The sequence below is a fragment of the Lolium perenne genome, chromosome 2, assembly GCF_019359855.2.
Source record: "Lolium perenne isolate Kyuss_39 chromosome 2, Kyuss_2.0, whole genome shotgun sequence".
In the NCBI taxonomy this organism is placed as follows: Eukaryota; Viridiplantae; Streptophyta; class Magnoliopsida; order Poales; family Poaceae; genus Lolium; species Lolium perenne.
This window is the reverse complement of record NC_067245.2, coordinates 281,570,495-281,583,336: the sequence shown is the minus strand read 5'-3', so window position 1 is coordinate 281,583,336 and position 12,842 is coordinate 281,570,495. Positions and strand designations below refer to the sequence as shown.

General features: G+C 39.0%; 1 protein-coding gene across 1 annotated transcript; it reads right to left on the bottom strand.

Moving 5' to 3' along the window:
• Positions 1-2,435: 2,435 nt before the first annotated feature.
• LOC127336558 (uncharacterized) lies at positions 2,436-5,143 on the bottom strand. Its single transcript, XM_051363386.1, has 8 exons — positions 4,995-5,143; positions 4,425-4,541; positions 3,966-4,159; positions 3,779-3,884; positions 3,506-3,653; positions 3,234-3,370; positions 2,953-3,119; positions 2,436-2,871 (listed from the first exon to the last, which is right to left on the bottom strand). Exons 1-8 carry the CDS (start codon positions 5,083-5,085, stop codon positions 2,578-2,580), a joined length of 1,254 nt encoding a protein of 417 aa, XP_051219346.1. The 5' UTR covers positions 5,086-5,143; the 3' UTR covers positions 2,436-2,577.
• Between the last annotated feature and the right edge of the window lie 7,699 nt (positions 5,144-12,842).

Below are 12,842 nucleotides of genomic sequence, written 5' to 3'. Positions count from 1 at the left end.
ACTCGAGAGCCCCTCTTGATAGTACTCCTACCGCTCCTAAAACACGATGTCTCAGAAAACAATGAGATACCAATAAAAGATAAAAGCTATCAAGAACAAACCTTAACCTTATGCATTTGACTTGAACTAGATGATGACGTTCTTTACCGCTTCAAGATGGAACATATTTGTTGATTGTGCTTGATTGGTGAAGACTTCTGAAATGATCCACTATGGGAGAGCCTCTTGAAAGGCACATCTTCACAAGTCCAATATCCCCAAAGATATGGCAAGCTCCAAGTTTATGATATCTTCTAGATGCTCATCTTGAACTTGCACTTTGACTTGTTAAACCTTCACTCATTTCTTCTTTCAACCTTGTCGCCAATATATGGCTCAAGCATTTGCCTCTAGAAATATCTTACAAGTATAACTCGATGCAACCATTAGTCCATAGTGAATGTCATAATGAGCAAAACCACACGTGGGGGCTCCATGCACTTTCACCACTCACTTGTTTCCACTATGTTTTCATCCCTAACATCATAGGTCCCTTAACTGTTTTAAGGGTGTCACGTAGGTCCTAGAACTTTGAAAATTGTCGTCCAGGCCCGGAAGTGTACATTTATGTCGTAGAGATGCAGAAGCATTAGTCATGCAGGTCCTCTAAAATATATATGTCGCCTCACCTTTTTGCACTTCCGGGATGTGGATGATGATTTTGGAAGTTCCAGGACCTAGGCAACACTCTGGAATAGTTTAGGGACCTATGACCACTTCCATTCAAAAATATGTTTTAAGGATAAACATGGAAAAATAATTAGAAAACTGGGCTAAAGAGAGTTAGGCAAAATCCAAAAAAAAAAAAATCAGAAAAGAGCGGGAATATTCCAAATAATGTTGCAAATGTGAGAAAATAGAAATTGCATAGACAAAAATGAAAAGTTTGAATTTATCAAAATTACTTTTTGCAAACTATTTATGAATGTTAAGCATTTAAAATTCCTAGTATATACAGATACTTTTTGTATTGAATTTTTTCAGATTAAATTATTATTTATTGTGTCGCGTCGGCAGCCAGTGGTATGAATGAGCTGCCATTTTAAGTTGTGAAATGGGGCAGATCTTGATAGTTTTTAGACTTGAAAGATAGATAATACTTCCTCCATCCAAAAATAATTGTCTGAACTTTTTGCAGATGCTGATGTATCTACAACAAAAATACATATAAATACATGTATATCTAGATAAAATTGAGACATTTATTTTTGGACGGAGGTAGTATTAGATACGAAACTAAAGTTATACACTCGCAACAACAGAGGGACCAAAAACAGACAATTTTTTGTTTGAAAAAAATTAAAACTAGCCATATCGAATTGCATGTGCGAACAGTTAATCCAAAAGTCTAGCACAAACACACAAAAAGCTTAATGTTTTGGAAACACGGATCATGGATGAAAAGATCGCTTGGCTGCTTCACAATGTTTATTTTGGAAACGCATAGCTGGCCTGAAGCTGTCCATTAGTGCACCGCCACTTAGCGAAATGTGCGAGTCCTAACGAACTTGCACCAAATTTGCGTTTAACAAATACTTGTATACCATCACCAGTGATACTAGTAGTTAACATCCACTTGCCACACTGACGTGCCACATGGCCCCAGTATTCAACCATGTTGTTCTTGTCATTGCGCGACGACTTTATGCTAATAATCCCACATGCTTCGATGAGATTAGGCGTGTCGTCGAACGAACGCGTCCTGATCGGTTTGACCGCCCTACATTTCGTACTATTTTGAACAAATAGTGCAATCGGCACGTACAGCAGCTCCTGACCATCAATTCATCATGAAGAAGATGCTAAATCCGCTGACGAAATCGATATGAAAAAAAAAATCGCCCTAATCAGAACTGTCACCGACGAATGGAGTTAAAACTTATAATACTGTGATTGATTTGGGATTGTTCAGCGGTGAGTTACAGGTGGTGGTAGTACCAATGTTTTGTACTTGCATCTGCAGCTCAATTATTTTTCCCAACAGTTTTTGACCTTTCACCCTCAATTTCCTCTGAATGGAAGCAACATTTTGCTGCTGACAATGCACATCCAGAGGGCAGAGGTTCACTTTGCACATGGAATTTTGGCAGTGGATCAGGTAACTTGTTTTTGCATCTATGTCTCAGTTATCCAGGCTAACAGTTTCCAAACGTGTGACAGCAGGCTGTTGAAACTAAGGTGGTTGGATGACGCAAATCGTTTTACCGAATTAACAAAAGGGAATCAGGAAATATTGGCACAGCAACCTAGACCTGCATGGCTCTTTTCAAACATTGTTCTTTGTACAGTGCCACTTGCAAGTGAGAATTGATCCTAACAAAGACTTGGCCAATCAAATCATCGTCAATGGGCTTGGCCCCATGTATATCCAAGAGAATAACAGAGCAACAAGTAACTCAGTTTAACACAACAGGGCATTAATAGTCACTATCACCGTGTTGTACATCAAAGTCAGAAGTTGCAACAGAATAAAAAAAGGATGATGTATATGTGCTACTCAAAAGGTTTCCATGTGGCACTGCCGACACTGAAATTAGATCACTCGATCCTCTGATGGTAGACATTGAGGACATAGCTGTTCAGGAGGTCACCAAATGTCTTGGTCGAGAATTTTTGCACCACACGGTCCCGTGCTTGTCTACCCATCCGAACCGCAAGCTCATGATCATTTACAAACTTCAGCATGGCTTTCGAAAATTCAACTGGGGAGGGGTCACACAGAAACCCAGTCGCTTCGTTCACTACTGTTTCCACTGGACCACCGCTGTTGCATGCAATTACAGGCTTATATGCCGCCATCGCTTCAATAGGAACAATGCCAAAATGTTCATCCTGGATGCAGTGTCAGACATAGGATGAATTAGAATTATTGCTTAGATGGAAGGAAGTCCTAGGAAAATGGTAGACCCTTACTGTTGGAGTGTATAACACACAAAGGCAGTTGGAGAGAAGCTCGTTTCTTTCAGATGAAGAACAGGATGTTACGAATTTAACATGTTCAGACACACCTTCAGTCACTGCCAATCTTTTCAGCTCCTCAAAGTATTCAACGTTTTCTTTGAGACGCTTATCATACCCACCTTAATCATGAGAAATGTAAGAGACAGTGCTCAGGAGTTAATAATTTGATATTTTTTATTAACCCATGGCAATACTGTAAGACTGAACTGTGCGTAACAATTAACGGACATCACCTGCCACTGTTAAGCTTGCTTCCTGCAGAGCATCATCAGATTGCTTTGAAACAACTGACCGGAGCAAAGCAAACGCTGTAATGGCTAGACCAAGATTTTTTTTCCTCTCAAACCGGTTAACTGAAAGGAAATTCAACCTGACAGAAAGATGATAGTTCAGTTTAGCTACAGCTGAACTTGGACAAAATGAGGGAGATACAGTTGCAGGATACTAAAATCTGAATAAATGAAACCTAAGCGAGTCACAAAGAGATATACAAGAATGAAGTTACTTATAATCATGAGGTTCATGAAACTGCTCAATGGGGACCGCTGGATACAGAACACCAGGCTCAATTCCTTTAGCATGAAGACCACGAAAGGTCCTAGCGAAAGTTGCCGCAGTGAACTTACTGTTGACTAGAATCAAATCTGCCATACCTAATGTATGCAAAAAAAAAAAAATAACCGCTACAATTAGGATGCCCGGTAGATGTCTCGACATATAGTTGAACAAAAGAAAAGCAAGACAAGTATCAGGTATATTTGTAGTGCCTAAACAGTACCAGTCGTGGCTTCTTCAATCATGTCAATTGGCTTGCGATATAACCTCCGAAGAACGGTAGTATGTTGCGCAAGCAACAGATCAGGGAAATGACAATAAAAAATTATCTGAAAAATGCAACGAAAAATCTCTCAGCACATATAGCTGCAATTAGAGCATACTAAGCACTTCACATAAACGATCAATACCTTCGAAGATTTCTTTAGTTTAAGTAGCGGAATCACAACAGAAACCTGGTCTACCAATATGATGTCAAAGGAGGGCCACCAAAGTAGCACACACAGCGCAACAAAAATGCAGCGGAGATAAGCACACACGGCATGAAAGCGGTAAAACACATGGCGAGGCAGAAAATCTCCATATACAGTAACTGGGAATGGACCTGGAAACAGGCAGAAGAGCCCAGTAAAACTTGTATCCACATAACACAAGAACTGTTTCTCATACATATTGCCCAACGGTATACAGGTAAGATACTACAGAAAACTAGTCTTGGGACACTTTGCAGGAATTAAATCAGCATGCGAATATCATCAAATATTTACTCCGAATCATGTCCGTACTGTAACTCACATATGGATAAATTTAAGAATCAGGTGTATCGGGTCTTCAGCAACATATACAACAGATACAGTTTAGAGATTTACCGGAGACTGTTTCCTCAAAGCACCGGTTTCTGTCATGGTGTGAAGTGAAAACGTGAACATCGTGTCCATGGGCAGCAAGCTGACATGCCGCATCAACTATCAATCTCTCAGCACCACCTACATCAAAAGTGCACTTCAGCATTTGGCTCATATACATGTTATATGTTATACCACGCATGATGCAATGCTACTGCTACATGCTTCTAGGAAGGTTTCTGTAACCTGCTAGCATCATATAGCTGAAGTGCAATCCCACATTGAAGTAGTGCAATTGCGGCTAGAATAAGCTAAAATTCTACACCTGAATTGCCACAAGCCTATTCGAATCTGGTGCAAAATTGGGGAAATTTCTAGACATGCTGATAAGCCCAGTTAGGAGTCCTCCTTAACCTATAAACACCAACGGTTCAGAGACTCGATCTTTTGACAGGGATATTCAACGAAGCCACTGGATCTACTCGTCTCTCCCAACTTCACGAGATCCTACCGCACGTCAGGACTCGGACGAACTGCATCTAGGGCTCAGCAGATCGATCCGATACGGGAAGTGGGAATGGCTAGGGTACGTACCGATTCCGAGGTCGGGGTGGATGACGGCGATCTTAAGCTTCTTCGTCTTCGTCCCCGACGACTCGCTGGCTGCTCCTACAGCCGCCGCCATCTCTCCGGAGGTTCTTTGCTTGCGCAACAGTTGGTGGGACCCGGAGAGTGTCGTTGAGTGGGCCTTTGGATAGACCGAACAACCCATGGGTCCACTTTTTAGCCTTGTTGTGGCCTTGTGGGCTCTCCCGGCCCATGTGCACTGCTTGCTCCTCTCAAAAGTCCTGCAGTACTCCTCCTAAAACAAAAGTCCTGCGGTGCAGCAGTGCCTTGTATATTTCATCTTCTTCATTTACTCATTTGTTTAATCTTCTTTAGTTTTTATTCACCGAAGTCATGATAAACTTACTACTTCCTCCATTCCTAAAAAAGTCAAACTTTATCTAGATATGAATTGCTATAGATACATCTGTATCTGGAAAAACAACTGAGCAGCCTTTTTTTTTTGAAATGAAGGGAGTACTATGGACCGGGTAGTTGATGTACCTTTCTGTTTCATCCTAGCTCTTTATCCTTCATATTGATTTCAGTTTGTTCAATCATATGTATACCATAGTCTATTTTAACATAATATTAGCTAAATTTAGATTTTGTCCTTCAGCTTGAATCCAGACAACTCGAGACCCAAATTACAAAAAATACATATATTGTATCCCTTGGGTCAGTCTAAGCAGTTTGACGATGACATGGCGATGATTATGTGCACATGCCTAATTAGTTTACAAATAACAAAGACCATTCATAAGAAAATACATAAGGGAAAAACTTTGTTTGAAAATACCTTTAATATTAACATAACACACTATCTAAAAATAAATACAATGTTTGGCAATAAATATTAACATAACACACTTTCTAGAAATGAAAACAATGACTCACTTTAAACAAACAGATTTCTTAGTCATGAAATTCTGAAGGAAAAGCACAAAATATTTGGAGTAGGTTATAAACAAAATTTTAGGAATGTTTTAAATTACAAAATTATGAAAGTTGCTATGAAATCCATAACCATAATTTATGAACCATAATGTTTTAGTAATACATTGTAATATTATGTCTAGTGTAGTATATCTTAATAATATTTAACATATTATATTAATTTGTTATCATTTTAATACATAGGTATTACAAATGTTGCTTGTTTTCGTGTGTCAATAATTTAAGATCATGAAACTATAAGAACATCATTTGAATTTAATTTTTAATAGGGAACCTAATCCCTGTTCCTAATCTGACGGAGATAGGGATAGGTAAAAAGTCTTCCCGGTTGTTAAGTGAGGATGAGAAGATACTCTCGTGGGAAGCATACCTATTGCCATCCCTTGTAGGCCCTAATGCCTAGAGATAATTCACAATCATTTCTACAATTTATCCTTTACCCTATTTTGAGTCAAATAAATATTGAGTGTTGCACGTATTTGGTCTCGATTTATCAAAAACTCACAATATAAAGTGTTCTAATGATTTTGCTTTTATAATACTTTCCTATTTTATTTCCATACCTTTTTTGTGTTCGTTGGACTAGGAAAGATTTATCAAACCGCTTTAAGCTACGCAATGGACCTATTATGTTCGGTTCTAAAAACTGAAAGTCAAGCTTGCAGCTCTTGAAGAGTTTAAGGAGCAAAACAAGGTTCAATCAATGGTCGGTGAATTAAGAAGTCGATTTTCCCGTAAAAAATATGTATCCATCGCTTGATCGCCATAGTTCAAAGAAACACATATGATGAACAAAGCTATTATATTATGTTGCAGATAATAGCTATTTCAAAATTCACATGTTTGCCCTGTCTTTATTGTTTCCAATTCCACATGATTTATTTATTTATTTATATGATCAATGCTTGATTTTTTGTATAATTTTTTCTACTATGTACAACTTGTAATGTCAACAATCCAATATTGTGTTAGTTGCAGTGTCATAGCTTGAGAGCATATTACGACTCGATGCCGTGAAAGCACTAGTTGAGGTTTTCCGTAAAATATCACTAGTTGGGTAAATCTTATCTAAGAACCAACTTGTGGTTGGATGTTTATGAACGCAGTGGTAACCCTGTCCACCAAAGTTCGAATTCCAGGTTTAACATCTTGGTATGTCATGAAAAACGAAGTATTTTTTAGGAGTAAATATATATACATATTTGTGAGCATCTGCTTCCATATTGTGTTTCGTAAAGAAAAACCTTATCCTGATACCACGAAAGCACCCCTAGCGTCGTCCTTCTCAGCGGTATTGTTTCTTCACCGTAGAACAATGACCGGATGACTTTTCATCCAAACCAACTTTTGAGAGATTGGATATATGTCTGGTGAATGCTGAATGTTGTGATGTATTTCCTATTTCGAATGTGTACAACATGCCTATTACTCACTCACTCAATGATCATGCTGCCATTTTGCTCTCAACTGAAGGCTCTGTTAGAAAGATAAAGAAGACTTTTAAATTTGAAAATTGGTGATTAAAAGAAAATGATTTCAATGACTATGCTAAGAAGAATTGAAATATTTCAAAAAATAAATCGTTTTCGAACAGAACTAACCATCTTGCAGGTTAGTTAAAAATCTGGTGTAAAAAAGGAAGCCTTTGCAGTAGGAGCTAAGTAATCTAGAGGAGCAGATCAAGACGGTCCAAATGAAACCAATTAATACAGCAACAAGACCATGCAGAAGAAGCTTCTTTAAGCATAAGGTATGAACACTATGACTAAATTAACCGACTCTTATATGTAGAGAGCAAAAAAAATGCAAAAGATGGTGACAGAAACACTTCTTTTTTCATTGTCCTATTATTATGAGAAGGAGAAGGAACACTATAGTTTATGTCAAAGATGAGCATAATATGTTTCACTACATGCCTTAAAATAAGCAGCACCTTTGTTAACTATTTCAGATCTATCTTTTCTTCTACTCAAACTAACAATGGCAGGCCTTGCATACACAAATGCCTCAAGACCTAGATGATTATACTTACTCGATTCCTGATGAAAAAGAAGTCACGGAAACTCTTAAGGAGGTGAAAAGAAATGCAACGCCTAGATCAGATGGCTTTGATGTGGAATTCAACATTGATACTTGGGAATTGATTGGTCAAGATGTTACGCAACTAGTAAGATCCTTATTCCAATCGGGTATCATGCATAGCCATATAAATGACACTCACATTGCCCTTATTCCGAAAAACTTGTACCTTTAGTTCCCGCAGATTATAGACCTATGATGCGTGCAGTTAACACACGTCCGTTGGGAACCCAAGAGGAAGGTGTGATGCGTACAGTAGCAAGTTTTTCCTTAGTAAGAAACCAAGGTTATCGAACTAGTAGGAGTCAAGGAACACATGAAGGTTGTTGGTGACGGAGTGTAGTGCGGCGCAACACCAGGGATTCTGGCGCCAACGTGGAACCTGCACAACACAATCAAAGTACTTTGCCCCAATGTAACAGTGAGGTTGTCAATCTCACCGGCTTGCTGTAAACAAAGGATTAGATGTATAGTGTGGATGATGATGTTTGTTTGCGAAGAACAGTAAAGAACAATTGCAGTAGATTGTATTTCAGATGTAAAGAATGGACCGGGGTCCACAGTTCACTAGTGGTGTCTCTCCCATAAGATAAATAGCATGTTGGGTGAACAAATTACAGTTGGGCAATTAACAAATAAAGAAGGCATAACAATGCACATACATATATCATGATGAGTACTATGAGATTTAATCAGGGCATTACAACAAAGTACATAGACCTCTATCCAGCATGCATCTATGCCTAAAAAGTCCACTTTCAGGTTATCATCCGAACCCCTTCCGGTATTAAGTTGCAAACAACAGACAATTGCATTAAGTATGGTGCGTAATGTAATCAACACAAATATCCTTAGACAAAGCATCGATGTTTTATCCCTAGTGGCAACAGCACATCCACAACCTTAGAACTTTCTCTCACTGTCCCAGATTCAATGGAGGCATGAACCCACTATCGAGCATAAATACTCCCTCTTGGAGTTACAAGTATCAACTTGGCCAGAGCCTCTACTAGCAACGGAGAGCATGCAAGAACATAAACAACATATATATGATAGATTGATAATCAACTTGACATAGTATTCAATATTCATCGGATCCCAACAAACACAACATGTAGCATTACAAATAGATGATCTTGATCATGATAGGCAGCTCACAAGATCTAACATGATAGCACAATGAGGAGAAGACAACCATCTAGCTACTGCTATGGACCCATAGTCCAGGGGTGAACTACTCACACATCGATTTGGAGGCGATCATGGCGATGAAGAGCCCTCCGGGAGATGATTCCCCTCTCCGGCAGGGTGCCGGAGGCGATCTCCTGAATCCCCCGAGATGGGATTGGCGGCGGCGTCTCTGGAAGGTTTTCCGTATCGTGGCTCTCGGTACTGGGGGTTTCGCGACGAAGGCTTTAAGTAGGCGGAAGGGTAGGTTTAGGGGCGACACGAGGGGCCCACACGCTAGGGCGGCGCGGCCCCACCCTTGGCCGCGCGGCCCTAGTGTGGCGGCGCCTCGTCGCCCCACTTCGTGATCCTTTCGGTCTTCTGGAAGCTTCGTGGAAAAATAAGACCCTGGGCGTTGATTTCGTCCAATTCCGAGAATATTTCCTTTGTCGGATTTCTGAAACCAAAACAAAGCAGAAACAAAGAATCGGCTCTTCGGCATCTCGTCAATAGGTTAGTGCCGGAAAATGCATAATAATGACATATAATGTGTATAAAACATGTGAGTATCATCATAAAAGTAGCATGGAACATAAGAAATTATAGATACGTTTGAGACGTATCAACCTATCAGTCTTTGCAACGTTATCTACAAAATCATAGCAAAATGCATTGCTAATAGGCGAAAGTCTAACTTGCCAAATTATATTCACCCCTCCCAGCAAGGCATTCATCGAAGGTAGGCGCATAAGCAATAACATTATTATTTCCTAGGAAATAACTCATTCTTTTGTTTTAAATTCCTAGAAAAATAAAGCATTTATGCTCAAAATTGATCTTGCCAAAGCTTTTGATAGAATTGAATGGAATTACATAGTTGCTGCCCTAGCACCTAACTAGTTGCATGGTTATTTCATAAATCTCATTCATGTTTTTGTCTCGTCTCCTACCTTCTCTGTTGTCATTAATGGCCAACCGTTCACAAAATTTAAAGGAGACATATGTTTATGACAAGGATACCATTTATCGCTGTATCTGTTTGTCCTTGCCATAAATAAATTATCGATTCTCTACAGAAAGCTATGTCAACTAATCATTTTGCGGGTATCAAGTTGGGACCAAACTATCCTCCTATCGACTCACTGTTGTTCGTTGATGACCTTCTGGTGTGCGGGCAAGCCAAATAACAAGAAGCGACAAGAATGAAACATATTCTTCAGGATGTTTGCAACATATCAGCACAAACTCCAAATTGGGCCAAATCTGGAATACTATTCAATAAGCATGTTGACACCACCACTACTCAAGTTATTCAACACATCTTTCTTGTGCTAAATGTAGATGTAAATTTTGTGCACCTTGGTCACCCTCTTATCATTCCAGGAAAAGATAGAAATGCTTCTTACAACTTGGTGATCGACAAATTTAAAATCCAAACTATCAACTTATGAAGCGAATCAACTCTCTCATGCAGCTAGACTAGAGTTAATTAAATATGTCTTCTCCTCTATCCCTGTCTACTACATGTCAAATATTCTTTTCATGATTTTTTTTATTGCAAAGCTCACATATATTATTAGGAATTTTTGGTGGACAAGTATCAGGGAAGAATCAAACTCCAGAAGTATGTGTCTTAGGTCTTGGAAAGACATTGTTCCCGGAAAAAATGAAGGAGGGTTAGGCATTAGGAATTTACAGGCTATGAATCAAGGTCTTATCTTAATGGCGATTCAGAGACTTGCTGTTCAACCATACAACTTTCTACATCTTGTTTTGAAATCAAAATACTTCCTTGATTCTTTGATTTGGCGCCTAAATTTAAATACCCCAAAATCTGCCTTCTGAGCTTCCATTCTCAAAGTCCTTCCCATTTTCATAGCCCACTCTTTTTATCAAATCCCTATGGGCCAAGTCTCTATTTGGAGCACGCCCTAGTGTGAGGGCTGGGCTCGGATCTATGACTCACTAACCATTCAACCTAGAAGCTACACCTATCCGAGCTAGGTCAAAGACTTATGGCTCCCTGGGCAAAAAACTTAGAATTTTCAGCTTATTGACAATTTGTTTCACAAACATATGGTAGAAGCGATTAAAAATGCTCGAATCATTAGTGCATAAGACGAAGATTTCCTATGCTAGAAAATTACACCAACAGGCAAATGCAACTCCAAGAGCGCTTATTATAAAGCATGTCTCGAAAGGCTGCATGAACAAGGAGAACCAAGACCAAAATAGGTTAGTACATCTACAAAGCACCTCCTACAAACAATTTGGAAAAAAACAAAAATATCATTCCCAAGGTAAAAACTTTCGGCTCGAGAATTTTAAGAAAAGCTATTCCTACAGGATCTAGAGCATGTAAGTATAGCAAACTATGCTGCAGGTGTAATTTAGAAGAATTAGATCACCATCTAGTTTTTCTATGTGGATTTGCTAGAGCATCTTGGTTCATGCACCCTTGGTACATAAGAATTGATCAAATTGCTTTTCCTTCTGATCATCTCCCTCAAATTCTCAACAAACTTCTTAGCATGAATCATCCTCATGGATCTATTGAAAACATTCTTACCTTTATGTGGTGTATTTGGAAATCTAGACATGATTGCTTATTTAACAAGAAGGAGAATAGTCCATTGCAAATCCACCATATGGCTAATGCTATTAAACAAAATCTAGAGTTGTTGGATGTTATGCACGTTTCAAGAAACAGGTCCCAAACAAACTCTGATGTACAGGGTGAAGCTCCTAGGCAAGGTGACACAATCAAGACATATCTTCTCATTCAAAGAAGTAAAATCTTCTCGGGTGCAGCATGGAAAACAAGAAAAGTACCATATGCTCAAGGAAGAGTGAAAACATGGCTGAGACTCTGTCAATTTTGCAGGCAAAATCTGGAGGAGGAAGTCATGATACATGCTTCAACATCGACGACCTCTTCATCACTTCTTGCTGAAGCCGCAACACTTCTTCTTGCAACTCAAGTTGCTGCTCAAGTTGAAGTCCATGGAGTAACATTCCTCACTGTAAATCTCACCCTTGCAAAAGCTGCATCGTCTCCAACAATAACAGATACTCAAGTTCAAATTAAATTAGTATTACTAGAGTTATTTTGAAGTATAGTTTTATAGTATACTAATTTAATTTGAGGGACAAACTTTGCTACTCCTTCGGATCCATAATAAGTACTGTATATAGAATTTAGTACTACATTATTACAACTTTTGTATTAAGTTATCCATACTTACCATGAATTGGGTAGTACCTTTTCTACTAAGTTGGTCAAAAAAATAAGTTTACAACATAAGATAAACGTACCCCTGATTACAGAGGGGGTATGCAACAAGGACCGGCCGATACATGTAAAACGTGAAATGACAGGAAGTAAGATGGAGGGGCAGAGACTTGTGAGTGACCGATGATGATCAGCACACCGCATATGCAGATCTTCAGAAAATGTCTAGCCACCAATTTAAGTCCCCCCAATTTACACACGGAAATATTTCAGGCTAAGTTACTAAAAAAAACTTATGATAAAAGATAAACATACCCTGTTTACAGAGGGAGTATGCAACAAGGGCCGGCCGATACATGTAAATCGTGAAATGACATGAAAAAAGATCGAGGCGCAGAGAG

Bases quoted from the DNA above. Each gene is read 5' to 3' on its own strand.
- LOC127336558 (XM_051363386.1), bottom strand. From the start codon at position 5,085: ATGGCGGCGGCTGTAGGAGCAGCCAGCGAGTCGTCGGGGACGAAGACG. The intron at 3,654-3,778 runs GTACTGTTTAGG...TGCATACATTAG, and splicing joins GATTGAAGAAGCCACGACTG to GTATGGCAGATTTGATTCTA. The intron at 3,120-3,233 runs GTGATGTCCGTT...CTCATGATTAAG, and splicing joins AGCAAGCTTAACAGTGGCAG to GTGGGTATGATAAGCGTCTC.